Here is a 22192-nt window from a genome sequence, read left to right as displayed (position 1 = left end):
ATTTTTTTAATTCAATACAATATCAACAATATCTACTATATTTATTGTTGGGGTCAAAAGTACACTGATTGATGAATAAAGGTTGATTAAAATAAAATAAAAAATAGTCTGCCTGTAAAGCATAAGATGTACATTGTTAAAATTGAGTTGCAAAAAGAATTTCTGGACTGTTCCTCTTCGAAAGCTGTTTGATGCAGGTAGAAAACACTATAAACCTACAAACCAGGGACGATCACATGATTCACCAAGGCACATGAAGCCAGTTTAGAGGAAAGCTGTTCTAGATGCCCGTGATTGACGCTGTCACTCATCTGTTCAGTTCATAAATCAGACTAGAGTCGGTAACAAAATAAAAAATCCATGTAAGTCCATGAAAACTCTCTGACAAATCTCTGGTCCAGTGATCTGCCTTCAGCTTAATAATTAAAAAAAAATTATTCAATAAGTCACAACAAGAGCAACTGCTACAGAGTTTACTGGTTTATTTTGTAGAAAACGAAACTTTCTGAAATATTTATACACATTTATCTGCATGACTACAGAGCACTGAGCTTTAAATCCTGAAATACTTTGCTGGGTGCATCTGGGCCTCTGTCCATCAGTTGATGACCTCTGCCTTGAAGCTTGTACGTAAAATCCTACAAAAAATTATTTTCTTATCAGAAAAAGTTACAAATAGAACCCATTTCTGGAAGCTATGAACTTTCTGTACACTTACTGTCCATAATACATCAAAAAGATAAGTCTAGAAAAATGGTTAAAGGGAATACACAGGGTTTAATAAGCTTAGCAATACTGAACAACTATTCTAAATATATATTACCATGAATATTATTGTGCTGAATGAAGCTGAACAGGCTTTCTCTTTTAACCAGTTTAACGTTCAATTTCTTGTCTTCACCCCGAACCTTACACATGTGGTCTTTCATCAGAATCTGATCTCTTTAAATAAAGCCTGCACTGAGATTTTGCAATTTTGGCATCGCTTCTGCTTGTGGTTTCAGGCGGCTGATTTTCTTTATTTGTGCCTGCCTGTCGGCATTTATTCTCAAAAAGCACACATGACATGTCTTGGGTATTTTCATGTCTTATGCTCTGTGAAGTAAAAAAGAAATCCTTCTCACGTAAGAGATATGAATTGCAATTGTCAGAAAATGATTATGCGCCAACCGTGTTCGGGATGAAGTGTGATGTATGGTGCATTCTACCTGTCACTGATGTTGCTCTTAGCTCCGAATTAGAGCATTTTGGCATGCTGAGTGGTGCTTTCAAAGGCCAGTGGCTGGTGCTTGTGATCATAAATCGTAATGTGCATGGCGTGAGGTTTAAACCCTTATACACAGCATGCACAACTAAGAGAGCTTTGTAATGTCTGGCTCATGTCTAGGAAGGAAACAGGAAGGGGAAGCAGTATTTCAGACAGTGATGTCATCAGAGACACCTAAGTGACATTGTTACACAGGCAGGTTTCCGAGTTTAGACTGATGGCTAAAGCCAGTGTTATGTGTGTGTGTGTGTGTGTGTGTGTGTGTGTTTGTATGTGTGTGTATGACTGTTTCATTCTCAGATTTTCGGATTGTTCTAAACAGCAGTCTATAGCTACTGTAAATTAGTGCCATGAAAACATTTCCTCTGTGTCTGTGTCCGTGCGTGTGTGTGTGTGTGTTTGTTCTTAATTAATTGTTCCCTTAGATAACTAGGTTGCCCAGAAAATGCATCATTACCACTATCTCAGCACTCTACACAATAAAAGCGTTGTTTGTTTTGAGCTTGAATGGAACTGAATTTCTTCCAAATGGGAAGTACTTACACTTTTAGATTTTTTTTCAGATGGTCACTTTATTTTTTGTGCACTCAGAGTCTAACTGTTAATTGAGCCTCCAGACCAAAGTGTCTGTTCACTTTACTTTGTTTTTATTACTGTCAGAGAATTGTCCTCTCCGACAATGACACTTTTTAGATAGTAATCAGATTAATCCTCAACCAACCTCCAAAAACTGCCTAATAGATCATTTGTTTTTGTATCCAGTTGTGGGAATCGTTTCTGCGATATGACTTGATGTTGACACAAGCGTCCTGGGTTCAGTGGAAACAGTATTTGTTGTTAATTAGAGAAGTCTTTTCCTACCCTCCATCATCAATCCTAAGACCTTCACCCTCCTACGGTGAAGATGTCTTCTCAGTGACCTCCTCTGGCAGGGTAATCCAAAACTTTTCTTTAGTAACCACACACACACACACACACACACACACACACACACACACACACACACACACACACACACACGTCTATTATTTTTTCCACCTACTCATATACTTTGTCTTTCTAGCATTTTTCAACAAGGCCTCTGTTTGTGTTTGTGTGTGTGTGTGTGTGTGTGTGTGTGTGTGTGTGTGTGTGTGTGAGTGTGTGTGACCATTAGGCCATAAATCTCCACATTAATGTCACACTGAGCACGGGTGGTGTAGCAGCTTGGCTGGCTGAGCACACATGGGGAGTTAGACACACACACACACACACACACACACACACACACACACACACTGTGAGGGTGGAAGCTAATTGGGTGCAACTGCTGGTGATATATTAACTGCAACTGTTAAAGTTTGTCAGGAGTTTAACACCAGACGCAGACACTGTATAGACTGCTGTGGAGAAAGTATAAATGTCAAACAGAGTTTAAGGGAAGAAGCATTGTTTCTGGTGAAATCCCATTTTGACTCTGACCAACTTGCTCTTTTACTGCATGAGATGTTTTGGTGTTTACAGCTGGTAAATTATAAATTGTATTGTTTTAGTATGTTATAACAAACTTAGATTACAAACTTAAATTAGAAACGTGGCCTTGAACTTACACTTGAACTTTGACTGACTGGTAACGTCACTTGGATTTCATTAATGGATTCTGATCATGTGTAAGTTTTCATATAAAACAATTAATATGTAAAAAAAATATTACTTGGCGATGCTGGGCCTTGAACCTACAACCTTGTGGGAACCTGCTGGTTGTTAAACCAACACCTTACCCACTGAGCTATCTCTTCCCTCTTGTGCAAGCAGTAAATGGGCCTAATGAACCAACATGGCTTCTTTTCCTATAAATTTAGCCAACATTTAGTATTTGCTAAATTTGGCTAAACGAACTTGGTTGTTACTGAAATAAAAAAAAACAAGTGTGTAATGTGAGTGATGATATGATGTACAACCTTTTTTAGATGTCATTAAACCCGCATTAAGAATGTACCATGTCTACAATGAATTTGTTCTGTTTTTGCTTGGTGTGTGAACCGTTTTGATGAAATTCTAACCTTTCATCTGTGAAGCAAAGAGAGAGGTGAGGCAGAGAACAGTCTGCTGTGTGAAAAGCTTTGTAATAAATTGACTTCTGCTTATCAAAAAGAATAATATGAAAGCACAGTGGTTTGGGCACAAGCTGGTCTTGATTTAATGCTCTTAAGGCTCTACCCTACCTTGATATTTTTTAAATGGGAAAAAGTTTTACTCTATCTTCTTTTATCATACAATATCTTACCACTACAGACTAACTAGCTGGCTAAGGTTGGCATTCTACTAAGCCTATTAAACCTTCTACTTTCTCTCCAGAAACCCATTACATTTCTGCTGCAACCAAGAAATTAGCAAGTTTAAAAGTCTTAAAGCAAACATTAATACAGGGATGAAGTATTGGTTATTGTGAATCACACATTTTCAGATAAGGACAGATCACTCACTTTCTATGTATTATTTATTATTTTATTATTAAATGTTTAATTAAAACTATTATTAAGTCTTTTGCCCAGCCAGTGTCATATGCAATAATATCATTATCCTGAACCAATATAAAACACAACCACCTGAAAAGTCTTCAATATGTAAATGTTTTAACAAAATATTGGGCTGTTTTTGACTGGTCCTTTTAAATCATTGTTCAGTAATGCAGTGAGATTTGATTTTTTATAACAATAGTGAATAATGAACAGTAGAAAATAATGGATTTGTATTTTTTTTCATGCAGTCTTTAATGTATACAGTGTCTACAATATATTATATTTAGGTTCAAAATGTTTACAAAAATGTAGTTAAAAATGTACTGTTTGTTTGTCCCAAATAAATTTAGCGATGAATAATTAGATCTATGTTCTGAATTTCAGATATAAAACAAAAAGCCATCCTGGATTTTTCATCCAGTAAATTCACATGCTTCAAATATAATATAAATAATAATAAAATAGCTTGGAATAGATGGAGGTCATCAAACTTTATATGGCACATTTAAAACACACCCAGAAATATTGCTTAGTTTGAATAACAAGGGTGTTTTCCAAACTATGCTGGTGTACCCTGTACAACTGTGCTGCTTTTACAATTTTATTTTCTTTCTTTTAATGTTTTAATTCTCTATTTAGACTTACTCTAATAAACCTAATATGAGAGGGACTCTTGTTAGTCAAAGTGTACATTAACCTGAATATTCTGTACGAATTCAAATAAACTATTTTTAAAGTAAAATAGAGTTAAAAATTATTCACTCAATACTACACCTTAGTGTGCTTTACATTCCTTAGGGAATAAATAAAAAGGGGTCAGAATCACTTGTGGACACTAAGGAAGTAAATTTTTTAATTAATTGTACTTTATCAGAATATTTTCATTTTAGGAAACTGATTTTATGAAATATTTTCCTCACTCCTTAGTTTGTATGAATACATGTATTTATAAATTTAGGAATAACTTGTTTTAAATTAAAAGCTGTCACAAGGGTTAGGGTTAGGGTTAACCCCACTATTCGTAAGAGAGTTTGCAGGTGTAATTGTGATGTGTGCAGAAAACTCTTTTCATAAAATTTGAATATTGAATATTAAATTGCATTAATAATTAAAATATACTTTTTATATGTCAGTACTTCTAGTGAGATTAAAAGCTAGCACTTTATACTTTGGCCCAATTAGAAATGTAAAAGTGTTATTTGTAATTGTACTCAAATATAATAACAGAATATTGCATTCACCACTGCTCATAATTATAGTAAGTTAAGATGTGACTTTATTAACCCAGTCATTAGGGTTGCACAAGTCAGTGGAGGTCCCAAGAGTGGATAAATGGGGAGGGTTGTATTAGGAATGGCATTCATAAAACATGCCAAATCAAATATGCGAATCACAAACCTAAATTCCATACCGGATTGGTCGAGGCCCAGTTTACCAACGACCACCACAGGTATTGTTAGCCAACAGAATACCGGTGAAAATTGGTCTGGTTTTGGCCAAAAGAGGAGAAGAAGAATGAAAAGATGTCAACAGAGACAGTAAAGGAGAAGTGTAGGTGAATGGATATTAGGGTGGGCAATTTAAATGTTGGTACTATGACTGGTAAAGGGAGAGAGGTAGCTGATATGATGGCGAGGAGAAAGGTAGATATGTTGTGTGTTTAGGAGACCAAGTGGAAAGGGAGTAAGGCCAGGAACATTGGAGGTGGGTTTAAACTGTTTCATCATAGTGTGGATGGAAAGAGAAATGGTGTAGGGGTGATCCTGAAGGAAGAATACAGTAAGAGTGTAGAGGAGGTGAAGAGAGTTTCTGATAGGTGATAAATGTGAAGCTGGAAGTTGAAGAGGTGATGATAATAGTCATCAGTGCCTATTAAGTGGTGATTGAGGCAGACTTAAATAGGCATATTGGTAAAGGGAACAGAGATGATAAGGAGTTATGGTCTTGAGGAAAGGAATGTGGAAGGGCAGATGGTGGTAGATTTTGCTCAAAGGATGGAAATGGCAGTGATAAAAACTTATTTTAAGAAGAATGAGGAGCATAGAGTGACGTATAAGAGTGGAGGAAGGTGCACACAGATGGACTATATTCTATGCTGGTGATGCAACTTGAAAGAGATTGGAGACTGTAAGGTGTTGGCAGGGGACAGTGTGGCTAGACAGCATCAGATAGTGGTCTGTAGGATGGTTTTGGAGGTGAAAAAGAATAGGAGGAGAGTGAAGATTAAAAGAAGAATAAGATGGTGGAAACTGAAGGAGGAAGACCATAGTGTGAGATTCAGGAAGGAGGTCAGACAGGGGCTCGGTGGTGGTGAAGAGGTGCTGGATGATTGGGCAACTGCAGGAGTGATGAGGGAGACAGCTAGAAAGGTACTTGGTGTGACATCTGGGAATAGAAAGAAAAACAAAGAGACGTGGTGGTGAAATGAGTAAGTGCAGGAAAGCATAAGGAGAAAGAGGTTGGTGAAGCAGAACTGAGATCGGCAGAGGGATAAGAAAAGTAGGCAGGAGTACAAGGAGATGCAGCAACAGGTGTAGAGAGATGAAGCAAAAGCAAAGGTAAAGATGGAAAGTAATGGCTTTGAGCCCTTTCCTGTTTGCAGTGGTAATGGATGGGTTGAAGGACGAGGTCAGACAGGAGTCTCCGTGGACTATGATGATTGCGGATAATATTGTTATTTGTGGTGAATGTAGGGAGCAGGTTGAGAAGAGCATGGAGAGGTGGAGGTATGTGCTGGAGAGAAGAGGAATGAAAGTCAGTAGGAGTAAGACAGTGTACATGTGTGTGAATGAGAGGGAGGGCAGTGGAGTGGTGCGGTTGCAGGGAGAAGAGGTGGTGAAGGTGGAGGAGTTCAGGTACCTGGAGTAAACAGTGGAAAATAATGGAAAGTGTGTTAGAGAAGTAAAAAAAAGAGTGTAGGCAGGGTGGAGTGGGTGGAGAAGAGTGACAGGAGTGATTTGTGATGGGTATCTGCAAGAGTGAAAGGAAAAGTTTATATGACTGTGGTGAGACCTGCGATGTTGTATGGTTAAGAGACAGTGGCATTTAATAAAAGACAGCTGAGACGGAGCTGGAGGTAGCAGAGCTGAAGATGCTAAGGTTTTTATTGGGAGTCACGAAAATTAACAGAGTTAGAAAGGAGTTTATTAGAGGGACTGTGCATGTAGGGCATTTTTAGGGCAAGGTGAGGAAGGCGTGATTGAGATGGTTTGGACATGTGCAGAGGAGGGACATGGGTTTATCGGTAGGAGAATGCTGAGGATGGAGCTGCTATGAAGGAGGAAAAGAGGAAGACCAATGAGGTTTATAGATGTGGTGAGGGAAGACATGCAGGTAGTTGGTTTGAAAGAAGCAGATGTAGGGGACAGTGTAGTATGGAGACGGACGATCCGCTGTGGTGAAAGAAGAAAAAAGATGTGACTAATTTTCCCACAAGTGTGCACACACTCAACATCACATGGATCAGCAAGCATGAGATCATATAATTTTTCCTGTCTTTTTCCATATTGATAATAAATGAGACAATTATTAGATATTTTGAGTGTTTTAGTAGTGTTGCCACAAGTCATTTTTAATTCCTAGCCTGGGTTGCTATGTGTGTAAAATTTCACTTTAATAAATGCAGTCCATCTAGGTTTCTTCCAGGTTTGCTTGCTGATTCACGATTCTGAATTGACTTAAAGATTAATTAGTGTATGAATATGTCTGTGCCCAAGACCCTGTAATGAACAGAGTGTATTCCCACCTCACACCCAGTGCTCCTGGGTTTTTGAATCCATCATAGTTGTGATCAGGATAAAAGCAGTTACTGAAGAAAGACCATAAATTCCTCAGCTGACATATCATGACATTGCTATTATAAGGTTCAATCTGGGTAAAGAATGATTGATCCACAGAACCTCCTAATAATTGAGTATTATAATTACACACAGACAGGTTGGGTGTTAACTATAGAACATATGCCTTACAAAAATAAACAATGAAAACACTTGATAGATGGAAAGATGGAGGAATGAAATGGTGCTGAATTGATAAGTTTCTTAATTGTAGACACACCCATTAAAAGCAGACAGCAGCCATTTTTCAGCATTTAATGATTCTCTTAGTCAGGTGTTAAATACTGAATTAAGTAAGAAAAAATTGCTGAGGATTTACAGTCAGTAATCTCATTGTCCTGTAATAAAGTTGGACCTAAAAATCACTTACATAATATCAAAAGGGGTTCAGAATCGCAATACAATGAGCTCCACTGGGGAGAAAACAAGAAGTAGAAAAGAATGTCTGCAATTGAACAACTTGAATTAATTGCACAAATGAAATATAAAAAGGGATTACTGAAGTTAATTCGTTTTAGAGATTTCAAACTCTTAACAAAGCTAAAGTAAATCAACTTTAAATCAGAAATCAGAACCATTTATACTGTTGCTGATGTATTTGAAAAATTGGCAAATTGATTTTCCACTTTTACTGTGCATGTCTTGCAATTTCGCTTTTATGGCCCTGTTTGAGCTAATGCTTTAATCGGCAGGCATCAGAATGACTGAGCACATGTGTGTCAGTTATGTCTCCATAGCTCCTTCAGAATCCTGTCACTCCCTTTAGACAGACGCAGGAAATATGAGGACACAATTTTAGGAAGTTTGCTTTAGCCCCGGAGGAACACACAGAGTTCTGATATCATTGAACGTATTTTTAGCGCACTGGGTGTGCGGAGGCAGAGAGGGCGGGACAAAGGGAGGGACTCATTGCTAACACTCTGCGATTGTGAGACTCTGATGTGATCGCTTGGTAGCATTCTACTTCTTTAACCAGTGCTTTAGCTAAAAGTGAGGACCCTATTTATGGAATGTGGGCATGAAGATGACACTCAGAAAGCCCAGTGGAGGCTGATTCAACTGTGCCTCTAAACACACAGTGTGCATAAGGAGAATGGGAGTGTAATGAGGATGAGAATGTCCTCTGTGGCTTGCATTAGATTAACGAGCATGTGTGTGCGTGTGTGGGTGTGGGAGTGGGATTACTGACCATCTGCTTTGAAGGGCACACCATTATGTGGAGAAGTAATTGGTCCCCTCGTGCAGCTCTAAAACCCACAGTGATGTGAGGATTAAAGTCTGCACAGACATTGAACTGAGTGAATGTGTGTCTGCATCTGCAAAAAGCTTCAATGTTAAATGACTTGCAAAAGTATTTACTCCTCCGAACTTGGTTGCTTCTCTGATTAATGCCCTCCTTAATCTAACTGAGTCATGTTTGAGGTGTAAGCTTTACCCTTATGTATATAGAATATACAGTATATAATATAACATAAAGTTTAGATGCCAGTGGTACAGTGGCAGTGGCATCACAGCTCCAGGATACTCAGTTTGGTACTGAACGGATTACTGTCTGTGTGGATTTTTACAAATTCTCGCTTTGTTCATGGTAATTTCCTCTCACTTTCTAAAAGCATTGAGGTAGGTGGATATGCAATGCTAAATTAAATATGTGTGCATGTGAGTGAATGTGTGTGCACAGTGTCCTTTAATGAACTGGCTATTATTAAGGATGAACAAATGATTTGGGGATGCTTCATGGGATGTTCAGTGACTTTTGTTATGCTTTATATATATATATATATATATATATATATATATATATATATATATATATATATATATATATATAAAGAGTCAAAATTTATTTGAGACTATTTGTGTGTATGTATGTATATATATATATATATATATATATATATATATATATATATATATATATATATATATATATATATACACACAAATATTCTCAAATAAATTTTGGATTCTTTTATAAAAAGGTAGTATTACAGTATACTGATACCTCATTAATTGGTAAATATGGATAATTGATGGTTATTAACTATTTGACTTGTAAATTAAACACAAAAAAGAATTTAGCATAATTTAGTAAAATTTAGTTCACTGCAGCTTCATATGTTGAATACAATACAATTCTAGATTTCCCTTAATGACCCTTAATGGGTCATTTTGTGTACATTTATGACATACAATCCAAATCATATCTGCATCAATTTCAAACTACAAAATTTGGAAATGGCCCTGCAGACATACTTTTAAACAAACAAAAATGAATAATAATTAATTAATTGTGTCTCTTTCTCTTTGTCTCTGTAGGGACTTGAGAAATAATTTGATTAGTACAGTGGAGCCGGGAGCATTTCGTGGACTGGTTATGCTAAAGAGACTGTGAGTATGACAATGTACAGCATGATTTTTGTTTTGTTCACTTAAATCTTAAATAATGGTTCACTTGGCACTTAATGTTGAATGTTTACAGGATGCTTTCTTACAGTGCCTGTTAGAGCAACACTGTGTAAACCCAAAATTCGCTTTTTGCATCATCATTTTTCTAGCTAGCCAGAAAAAAAGGATACTGCAATAAGATGGAAGTTGTTCTAGCTAATCCAGCATCTAGTTGCAGCTAGCTAGCTAGCTATCATGTTTTACAAACCTAAATTAAAACCTGTTACACCAGTGCACTGTTTGTGCATATGTTCGTAGTGATAAATGAGATGTCCACTCTTTTAAAAAAAAAAAGACAAAAGGCAAATGTTCTAGATGCCTGTGGACTTTTTGCTAGTTGGCAGCTAGCTAGTAAGCAAACTTGAGTATTAGTCATGGAAAACATATTGGATAATTTTTTTCACAGATAAATGGAAGTGTGTAGGTGTAGCAGTTCTGTTGTACTTAGGGAATCATGACACATCATATATTTATCAGTTATTGAAGTGTGGGAAGAGAAAATGGAGTGAAGGTGAGAGTGTGTGCTATATGGAAAAGGAAAGTAATGCATTGTTGTCAATTTGGACCAGTGTTGTAATACAATCTTTTTTTTTCTAAGCAACATTGACTATGTTTGTAGATTAAGACTTTATAGCCCAAGTGGATGCAGAGCATGGAGAAATGTGAACTATCTCAATGTTTGTGTCTGTTATGCCACACAAGTGTCTGCAATCAGAAAAGAGACACCCTTTGAGGCCATCACTGCTGCTTAAGGTCTGTGTGTTCAAAGCACAGTCATTTACTTACCTACAGATCTAGTCCTATTGAACTGTAAAGAGAGACCTTGCATGGTACTTGATGTTTGGAAGCAAGCTAATTAAAAAGATCCAAAACATACTGACTCATCATTAGAAACAGGAACACACTCTTTCTCACTTTTTTTGTGCTGCATGAATGCTTGATATTAATTATATAACATATACTGCCCACTTTATCAAAAAAATCAAGACAATCTTTTGCTGTATAAGCCCATCTGCCTCAAGGAATATCCTGACTGCCACTGGCTAGATCATTTTGTGTAAATTCTCTAGAAAATCTCAGCTCATCAGTAGCTTTTAAAATACTCAAACCAGCCCACCTTACACAACAAATCAGCATATTTCATAAATGAGCAGGACTTTAGGTGTGTCCTAATAACAAGAATCTGGTTTCTTTTCATAGAAATGGACACCTGATTTGCTCAAATGTTGTAACTCCTAGTTGTAGAATAATGGTCAAACATGTTTGCTGACAGAACCATTTAAATGATTTTATTTTACTTTTTCTGTACTAAGAAGAGCACAGAAAATCTGTTTACTTAAAACAGATACTCATCGTTTGCAGTTTATTAGAAAACTAGAATGTAATTGGTACTTTTGGTATGTTTGCAATTTGGTGTTACACTGCACATAATAAAACAAACTAGAATGTAATAAAAAAAGAAAAAAATATCCCAAAATACTGTGGGATGTAGGGCTGAAAATGCTTTTTTTTTTCATTCATTCAATAGTCAGCGATCGAAAAAATCAACTAAGCTTTACTCATATAACTACACAGTCTCACGGCATTTCGTGATGAAGTCAAAAACTTTAATCTATTGATTCGTGTTCAAGGACACAAATATTTTTTCGTGTCACTCATCATGGGTAATGCTGACAAAAATGCCAAAGGTAATATTTTCCACGTTTTTATCAGAGAATAAGGCAGGAAGTATACGGTTAGGGTTAGGGTTTATTCTCTTTAATTAACCAGGAGAATATATTTACTGTATTTTGACTGTAAGGAACCACAGATGCTGGTTTATAATAGCGAGTAGCTAACCGCATATAAAGCAATAAAAAACAAGGATAAAATCTCCTGTTAAAATGCTGAGTAATAGTGTTTGAAGATTAAAAAAATCAATAACAAAAAAAAAAAATAACAATACAGTGTCTGTGGTATCCAGTGGCTGAAAGAAAACTGGTGGAGGCACCAAAAGTACTTCGTAATGAAATACATTACATAGAAAGTCGTCTCACTGACACAAAAAAAGAGGGAAATTTGTGTGTATGAACACTAAATTTGTTCTAAATTAAAACTTAAAACATTATATATTTGACTAGTTTACAGTGTTTTGTGTAGGATATCTTGCATTTGTTTTCTTATTTTATTGCTGCAAGCAAAACCACAGAGCATATAGTTTGTTTATTTTAGACAGTTGGGTTGATTTAGTGCTTTATCATTTTCTCACTAGTCAAACCGCTAAAATCTGATAGGAGCCAGAGTGAGACCACCTCACTTAGCTGCTCTCAGACACAGTAAGAAGGATAACAACAGGATCGAAAATTGAATAAATGCTTCAAATGTAACATGTGACTTAGGGTGTTTTCACATTTGGCAAACACCTGAGTATGCACTTAGGACCAATTCTGTTCTAGCAGGCTTGTTTTCCTGTGGTATTAATACGACAAGGAATACCAGGAATATGTGCCAAATAGAGCTGTTCTATGAGATTACTTTTACAATATTTGGCAGATGCAGTGATCCAGAGCAACTTAGAAAAATCTTTTCAATAAATATGTCCTGTCTGTGGTTCACTGGTTCACAGACTACCTCCAGTATATAAACTCTTGTGGGGAGGTAAAATAGTAAGAAAAGCACATTATCAAAATAAAGTGCTAATTTAAGTGCTTCTGGGAGAGGTAGGCTTTTAATCGTCATTTGAAGGCTGCCAGTGACTCAGCTGTTCAGACATCTGGAGGACGTTTATTTCTCTTTAAATTCCGGAATAAAGAATAATCTGGATGCATGCGTTCCCTGTACCCTGACTGACGGTAAGACCAGTCAAGCAGTAATAGACTATCAGGTGGAGCGTGGTGCAGTGCAGGGTGTGATAAGTGCTTAGAGGTAGGAGGCTGGCCCATTTTTGCTTTGTAGGCAAGCATTAGTGTTTAAAGTCTGATGTGGGCAGTTACTGCAAACCAGTTGAAGAAGCTTAGTAATGGGATGTGTGGGGGAATTTAGGAAGGTTGAAAACAAGTCAGGCAGCAGCATTTTGGATCCGTTGCAGAGGTCAAATGTCTCTGAGAGGCAGACCTGTCAGCAGTTTATATGCTGTCAGCAGCTGATGTTGTAAATGAGAAATCAAAAGATTTTAAGGTGAGATCTAAATGTTGTCCTGGGAGATCACATGATCCTGATGTGGGGATAAATCACCCAGGATCAACAGCAGGTTAGTTTTGCTGGGCTTTATTTCAGCTGAAGCGCTGCCATCCATGGCGAGATATCTGCCAGATATGCTGAGATTTTAGCGAAAATCTAACTGTCTGAGGGAGAGACGAAGGGGGTGAGTTGATTGTCATCTGCATAATAGTGACAGATTGATACTCATTTAAGGATGGAACCTCACCAAAAGATTGTGTATAGAGAATGAACAGAAGTGGACCAAATACCGAGCAGATTTCGATCTTGTCTGAGCCCTTTAATACAATCAATCTTTCAAGTAGGAGGTAAACCATGATGTATAAAGCTGTGTTAAACAATGCTGAAGAGTTGAAACGAATGAAGACTAATGGCAGTTTGGCTGATCTTTCAACATGTACAGTAGCTTTTCTGAATGATGGCCAAAAGAGCAATCTCTGTGGAATGTGCTGCTTTGGAACCTGGTTGTTCTTTGGGAGACAGTTGATTGTAGACACTGTGTTCACTGTTTGCAATTTGGATGCCTGCGGGATCCATAATAGCAAATGCTTTCTACTTTTTAGTCACATGGCAATTGTTTTAGGGATGCTCTTATGCAAACACTAGGAACATTAAGGTTTGCTTATTACAGTTCTAAAAAAATATATCAGTAAGGCATTCAGTCTTCTCCACTGACCATAACAACCCTTTTCCTGTCATCATAAAATTTGAAAGCACCATGGTGCACCACGAATAAAGTGAGCCCTAGACTGCTGGGCACTGATGGCTCTATGCTTATTGCTCTGGGTTACTGATCAGACAGTTCAAAAATCAGCAGTGCCAAGCTGTCAATGTTTGGCCCTTGAGCAAGGATGCTTTATCATTGCCCAACAAACTGCAATATCTGAAGAAAAAGAATTTCACTGTGATGTAATGTGTATGTAACAAAATAAAGGGTGCTTCATTTCAAGTTGCCTGGGATTGTTTCTTTGAAGAACTCTTGGGCAATGAAACTGCTTGCATATCGCAGTCTCTGGGCCAACATCCTGAGTCAAGACAAAAAAGAAGGCGTGAATATGACCTAATGCCTCAAGAGCTTTTTGTCTTTTTCCCAGCACAGGAAAATATATAAAAATGTCTCTGGTAATCATTCATATGCTGTAACTAGATTAGAAAGTACTGTAATTATGTTGGAAAATCTTCATATAAATCTTTCACTTTGTTTGCCAAGGGCAAAAGGGCAAAAACACTTTACTGTTACATTCTCTTTTAAAATAGGTACATTTTTGCTGAAAGAAAATAATTAGCTGGAAATCTGGTGTGCTTGCTTGATTACGAAGAGACAAACGAACAACCTAACTTCAAATCAGTCCAGAACCGCTACTGAAGGCACTCGTTAATAGTTCACTTTCCTTCAGATGGACGTTCCACAAAAAAAAAAAGAAAAGAAATTTCACTTAAATGTCTATTCTCAACAAAAGCTTATTATAGTTGTAATTTAATAACAAAGTACCTTTATCACAATGTCTCTGCCTATTTTTAACGACCTTCTTGCATAATCTCTTACAATTTCACTTTCTCACTCCCGCACCCACACACACACACACAGATGGCAGTGAATAAATAGTAAGTGTGTGCTTGTTTTAATGCAGTCGTGATTACTTTTAGGCTGCTAATTGTAGAAGTGTGTGCCAGGTCCTGGCCTCTGTGTTGCGCTAATGTGTGAGCCAGTGTGAGCCATAATGGTGTGTAGAGCTAATTTAAGAGCTCCCAACTGGTGATTACAGTAAAGGGCTGAGCCACTCCCTGTGCTCAGCTTCTGCACATATCTTTAATTACATAGAGCAAGGGCTCAGCACCACAGCCACAGCACATGCACTTAGTCATCAACAAAAAAAGGTCACTGCTCTTAAACTTTAAAACAGCTGGACAGTACAATGCACAACACACAGTGTAGGCTTTGTCCTGATGGGTCTGTTTTGTCCGAGTTATTTCTGCTAGACTGCATAATAATGTGTAGGTTTATGATGGTATATACAGTATGTTTACGGATGAGTAGGATGCTCTGTGTTTTGTGCCTTGATCAGCATCCTTATTGAGCCATACATGAGCGGTCTCCAAAGACCAAGCCGTTTGAGTGAACATTTCATATTCTATTCTTAGACACTGATAAAATCACAGCACACTCAACTATGACATTTTTATACTCGACTCTATTGCACAAGTCTTCTCGAAGATTGATTATGGGTTTGCAAAGTGCATCATTGATTCTGGGTTGCGGTGTGCAACTCCAGGAGCATCAGGGACATTCTGACAGCTGTTATCTGATTACAAATGGAAAAGATTATGCATGTGTATGTTTTGCTCTCTAGCAACTTCAATAAAATGGGAGATTTATCGCCGCACATTAAGTGTCAATCACAGCATTTTTGCATAATATTGGTAAAAATACACTACGGACGCCTGGTTATAGGATTCGTATGGGCTTTTTGAACATTCCACATTTAGTTCCCATTTACTGTTATAATAGCCTCCACTCTTCTGGGAAAATGTTCCACTAGATGTTTGAGTGTGCTTGTGGAGTTTTGTGCTCATTTAGCCACAAGTCAGGCACTGAGGGTGAGGAGACTTGGGGAGCAGTCAGCATTTTAAATCCATGTTCCAAAGTGGTCCAAAGGTGATCATTAGGGTTGAGGTCAGAGCTTTAAAGCAGACCATTTGTGATCTTTCATTCCAAACTGTGTAAACTATATCTTTAAAGACTTCGCTTTGTGCGAAATTATCATGTTGAAACAGGTTTAGATCTCCTAGTTAATGTGATTGGAAAATATTATACTATTGCATCCAAAGACATACAGTTGTTTGACTCCAACTTTGGGGTAACAGTTTAGGAAAAAATATGTGATTATACAAGTTTGGTGTCCTAATACATGCCTATGTACTGTATGTTTAATCATTCTTAAAGCTGATGTGGCAAAGTATGACATAAGCTCTCGTAACTGGTACTTTCACTGGTAGCTCAGCAGTGTTGGACTCCTAATTTAAAGGTTGTGAGTTTAAATCCCCAGACCATCAAATTGCCATTGCTGGGGCCCTGGGCAAGGCCCTTAACCCTCAGCTCAGGGTGTCTGCAAATGTCAAGTTAAAAAAAAGGTTTCCCATAGCAACACAAACATGATATGGACAAAAGTATGTGGTCCCTTGACCAACACACCTGTATGCGGTTCTTCTGTTAGCTTCACATTTCCTTTAAGCCAAACTTAAAGTCACAAACCTATTCCAGGAAGACAAATCGAGATCCACAAAGAAGCAAGAAGTTGGTTTGGAAGAACTTAAGAGGCCCTGACCTCAAAGCCACTGAACACTTTTGAGATGAATTGCAGCACTGACTACTCCCACAACCTCCTCACCCACCATCAGTGCACAGTTACTAATGGTCTTGTGGCTGAATGAGCACAAATCCCAATAGCCATGGTCCAAAATCTATTGGAATGTCTTCTTAGAAGAGTGGAGATAATTATTACATCGATGGAGGAATAAATATAGCTATACTTTGGGCCATAGTGTACGTTTATATTAAAAGCATTTCTTTTGCAGACCACAACGCAACTTTCTCTCCAACTTCAAGCAAGAAATAATGGGACAAGGTCGACCCATTTTCAACCAATTATGTGTTTTGCCACCTGTGCTGGAAGAAGATTGCTTTCACAATTCAGCTGAAGCAAACTCCAGACATAGTTTTCCAGTACAGCAGACAGACAGAGTTGAAAATCAGCTTTTACATACAATCAAAACATTGTTCAAATAACTTTTAAAAATATGAATTAAAAAAATGCCTTTTAGAAACAAATTAGAACTGGTTTAATTTTTACATGTGAACAATCTTAAATGCCATTTATATGTGCTTTGACTGTTTTTTCACTAGTCTGTCCAAGATAAGATTTTTTGTAATTTCTTAACCTATTTTATTATCCTTATACAGTACAAACAGCATGAAATGATTCACAAATGAGGAACGCATCAATCTTTTTCCACAAAGTTGCAGTGATTATTCTCTTCTCGCATTCCTCCAAGAGTTGTCTTGGAGTAATAAGCACGTGCTATAAATCAGGGAGAGTTGATTAGTTTACTCATCATTTATTCCTGCTCATTTTTCAGCAGCCATCACATACTAAGCAGGGTGAATCCCAAGCAGCATGTGGAGGAGTATTGTCTTTTTCCATTAACTTTAGTTTCTAATGACACAAAATGAACAGAACACAGGGGTAAATTACAGTACTTCCCTCTATAAAACTAATTCAGCTTTGCTACGGTATAAAAGACTAAGATTACCACTACATAGAGTTGCAAATAAACATAAAAAATGACTTTAGCAAGCAGTGAGCTCAGTGCTGAGATAAGCAAGTAGCTAGCTTTGCATGCAAATAAATTTGACTAAAGTTAAATACTGTTGATTACATTACGATCTTGTAATATTTTCTTAACCTTATTACAGCTTATTTTTTAATGAGGTAAAAAGCAGAGTTTGACATTTCCCATTTACAGTTTTCTGGAGAGAGGATTCAAGTAATATAGTTATAAAGTTGTATAGTTATTAATTGATATTAATAATTATTTTAATTGATGTCCTACTAGAATAAATCCCATAGTGTATGTTGTTGGAACCTACAAATAAGAAAACTGTGCACCCATACTTTAATTCATAATTCGTATAATTTTGGTGACCCCAGTTTATTGTACCATGCACTGAAACACACACACACACACACACACACACACACACACACACACACACACACACACACACAAACTTAAAAAAAAAATTTACAGTCACTTGAATATGCACAGTGGCCCTGCACTTGAATATGTACAGTGGTGGGAAAAAGTGTTTCCTGATTTCTTATTTTTTTGCATGTTTGTCACACTTTAATGTTTCAGATCATCAAACTAATTTAAATATTAGTAAAAGATAACACAACTGAACACAACATGCAGTTTTTAAGTTAAAGGTTTATATAATTGAGGGAAAACAAAATCCAAAACTACATGGCCCTGTGTGAAAAAAGTGTTTGCCCCTAAACCTAATAACTGGTTGGGCCACCCTTAGCAGCAACAACTGCAATCAAGTGTTTGCGATAACTTGCACTGAGTCTGTTACAGCGCTGTGGAGGAATTTTGGCTCACTCATCTATGCAGAATTGTTGTAATTCAGCCACACTGGAGGGTTTTCGAGCATGAACTGCCTTTTTAAGGTCATGTCACAACATCTCAATAGAATTCAGGTCAGGAGGCCACTCCAAAGTCTCATTTTGTTTTTCTTCAGCCATTCAGAGGTGGACTTGCTGGTGTGTTTTGGATCGCTTCAGCTTGAGATCACGAACAGATGGCCAGACATTCTCCTTCAGGATTTTTTGGTAAACAGCAGAATTCATAGTTTCATTTATCACAGCAAGTCTTCCAGGTCCTGAAGCAGCAAAACAGCCCGAGACCATCACACTACCACCACCATATTTTACTGTTAATATGATGTTCTTTTTCTGAAATGCAGTGTTACTTTTACACCAGAAGTAAAACCTTCCAAAAAGTTAAACTTTTGTCTTGTTAGTCCACAGAGTATTTTTCCAAAAGTCTTGGGGATCATTAAGATGTTTTCTGGCAAAACTGAGATGAGCCTCTTATGTTTGTTTTGCTTAGCAGCGGATTTTGTCTTGGAACTCTGTCATGCAGACCATTTTTGCCCAGTCTCTTTCTTATGGTAAAGTCATGAACACTGACCCTAACTGAAACAAGTGAGACCCGCAGTTCTTTGGATGTTGTTGTGGGGTCTTTTGTGACTTTTTGGATGAGTCGTCGCTGGGCTCTTAGGGTAATTTTGGTCGGCCGGCCACTCCTGGGAAGGTTCTCCACTGTTCCATGTTTTTGCCATTTGTAAATAATGGCCCTCACTGTTGTTCGCTGAAGTCACAAAGCTTTAGAAATGGCTTTCAACCTTTACCAGACTGATAGATCTTAATTACTTTCTTGCTTTTGAGGATCTTTTGGTCTACTTCACTTTGTCAGGCAGTTCCTATTTAAGAGATTTCTTGATTGTGAGGTGTGGCAGTAATCAGGCCTGGGTGTGTCTAGAGAAATTGAATTTGGGTGCGATAAACTAAATTTTTAACAGGGGGGGCAAACACTTTTTCACACAGGGCCATGTAGTTTTGGATTTAGTTTTCCCTCAATAATAAAACACCTTCATTTGAAAATTGCATGTTGTGTTCACTTGTGTTATCTTTTACTAATATTTAAATTATATTAATTTTTTTGTGTGAGTATTTTGCATCTAGCAACTACTCACACAAAAGCTACTTTAGTTAGAGCGTCCCCTTGAGGAGAATCGTCTGCCTGCTGAACATGAGTCAGTTAGTCAGAAGCCACATGCAGACATCCTTGTTGTTTTACAGGAGTATCTGGACTAAAAAGGCCTTGTTTATAAACCACAACCCATGGATTATCCACTGGGATGCTTTTAAATGTTTGGCGTCAGGCAATTTATGTCAATTTAAGACCTCTCTTTGTGTGTCTCTATCTGCAGGGATCTATCCAACAACCGCATTGGCTGCCTTTCCGCCGAGATATTTCTTGACCTTGGCAATCTCTCGAAACTGTGAGTAATGTGCTGACTGAAACACACAGTGTGCTTTCTGATCCTACCGTGACCCTGCTTTGAGTTCTGTATAAGAAAACAGACTCCCTGACAATATGGTAGTGAATTATATTCAACCTTGATTAGACTTAATAAGAATTATCTAATATAATTCTTGGTATGTGTTATTTTATTTTATTTCTTTCAGAAATTTGTCTGGAAACATCTTCTCCACGCTGCCTGAAGGGCTGTTCATGCACTTGGCTTCCCTGAGAGTTCTGTAAGATTATTGAGCGATACTTCTGCACACTAGAAACATCTTGATAACACTATTACAAGGAGATAAGCTAATTGTCTTCATTTGTTACTCATTTACCTGGGTGTGTATGTCTATGTGTGTTTATACCATAAGGCACTTCGGTACAGATTCCCTGTATTGTGACTGCCAGTTGAAGTGGATGCTGCTGTGGGCCAGAGCCAGATTCGTACGAGTGGGAAATGAGACAACATGTGTGTATCCTTCACACCTCCATGGCTTCCCAGTTCATGGCCTTCAAGAACACGAGCTTACCTGCGGTAATCCAGAACATGCAAAAACAGAATGCAATGATTTGCAAATCTCATAAACCTGTTTTTTTCACAGTAGAACAAAGAAAACAAATAAAATGTTTAAACTGAGAAAATTTACCATTTTATGTAAAAAAAAAGAATGCAATCTTGAATTTTATGGCTGCAACACATATCAAAAATATTTGTATATTTAAAATAAAAAGTCTGGAAAAGGTAAGTATTATATAAATGTTATTAAAAAGTGTTATTAAAAATCTTAGCGAGTCTTTTGGAAGTAAAAATGTGCAGAGCTTCACCAATCTGTGAAAGTCTGTCTACAAATTGTGGAACAAATTCAAAATAATGTTTTCCTCAACATAAAATTGCAAAACCGTTGAATATTTAATCATACAGTACATAATATGATCAAAAGTTTCAAAGAATCTGGAGAAATTACTGTGCACAAGGGACAAAAGGTGAAAATCAGTACTGGATGCCTGTGATCTTTTGGGGCCTTAGGCGGCCCTGCATTTAAAACAGTCATTATTCTGTAATGGAAATCACCACATGAGCTCATTAACACCTCCAGAAATCATTGTCTGTAAACACTGTTTGCCATGTCATCCACAAATGCAGGTAAATCTTTATCCATCAAAGAAGGAGGCATACATGAACATGATCCAGAAACACTGTCATCCTCTCTGGGCCAAAACTCATTTAAAATGTACTGAAGCAAAGTGGAAAACTGTTCTGTGGTCAGACAATTCCACATTTTTATTTCATTTTGGAAACTATGGACACCATGTCAAAAGAGGTTATGGACCATAGGGCTTCTTATTAGTGCTTAGTTCAAAAAGGCTCATCTCTGGTATGGGAGTGCATTAGCACCGTACACATTTGGAAAGACTCCACCAATGCTGACTGGAATATACAGGTTTTAGTGCAACAAATGCTTCTATCCAGAAAACATATTTTTCATGGGAGGTCTTGCATAATTTAGCAAGACAATGCTAACTGCATACTGCATCTATTACAATAGTTAGTGGAAGAGTCCGTGTGCTGAAGTGGCCTGCTTGCAGGCTAAACTTTTCACCACTTGAAAACATTTGGCACATCATGAAACGGAAAATACAACAAAGGACAACCAGAAATGTTGAGCAGCTAAAATCCTGTATCAGACACATATGGGACAACATTTCTCATCCAAAACTTCAGCAACTGGTCTTCTTAGTAATTCCCAGATCTGGACAGAAAATGTGATGCTACACAGTGACAAACAGCTCTGTCCCAAATTATTTTAGACCTGTTGCAGCCATAAAAAAAAAAAAAAAACCTAATGTTTTCCTTAAAATTTTATATATTCTCAGTATAAATATTTGATATGCTTTTTGTTTTATAATGAATATAATATGGATTTATTCCTTTTTTATTTACATTTTGTGTTCTAATTTTTTTGTAATTGGGTTTGTACATCCAAAGTAAATTGTTAGGTTGGTTTAGCACCATGTGATATAAAGAACCAATCTATTGTGCATCTCAGATTGTATCCATACAGTTTATGTTTGATGTAGCACCTTGATCCTGGGGAAATTATATTTTGTTTTACTGTGTACTGCTCTGCATATGGTTGAAATGACAATGAAGCCTACTTGACTTGATTTTATATAAACTATTCTGGACAATTCTTGTATATTAGCAACAGTTGGTTTCCCAATTATGTTTGCTAATATCTTTATTTATTAATATATACTATTGAATGTCCTTTTTTTTATTTAAGACTTAGCTT

At 37.2% G+C, this 22192-nt stretch overlaps 1 protein-coding gene across 2 annotated transcripts in view; it reads left to right on the top strand.

The window, feature by feature from the left end:
• Positions 1-22192, top strand: part of LOC124400432 (adhesion G protein-coupled receptor A3) — a 191196-nt gene that overhangs the window by 28983 nt on the left and 140021 nt on the right. For both annotated transcript variants that reach the window (XM_046872263.1, XM_046872272.1), the window contains exons 3-6: positions 9924-9995; positions 19807-19878; positions 20066-20137; positions 20270-20433. In XM_046872263.1, the coding sequence (XP_046728219.1) occupies positions 9924-9995; positions 19807-19878; positions 20066-20137; positions 20270-20433 (380 nt within the window). The remainder of the gene's footprint in view (positions 1-9923; positions 9996-19806; positions 19879-20065; positions 20138-20269; positions 20434-22192) is intronic.

Source organism: Silurus meridionalis, chromosome 2 (genome assembly GCF_014805685.1).
Source record: "Silurus meridionalis isolate SWU-2019-XX chromosome 2, ASM1480568v1, whole genome shotgun sequence".
Classification (NCBI taxonomy): Eukaryota; Metazoa; Chordata; class Actinopteri; order Siluriformes; family Siluridae; genus Silurus; species Silurus meridionalis.
The sequence above is the reverse complement of the archived record's forward strand: the minus strand, read 5'-3'. Positions and strand labels throughout refer to the sequence as shown.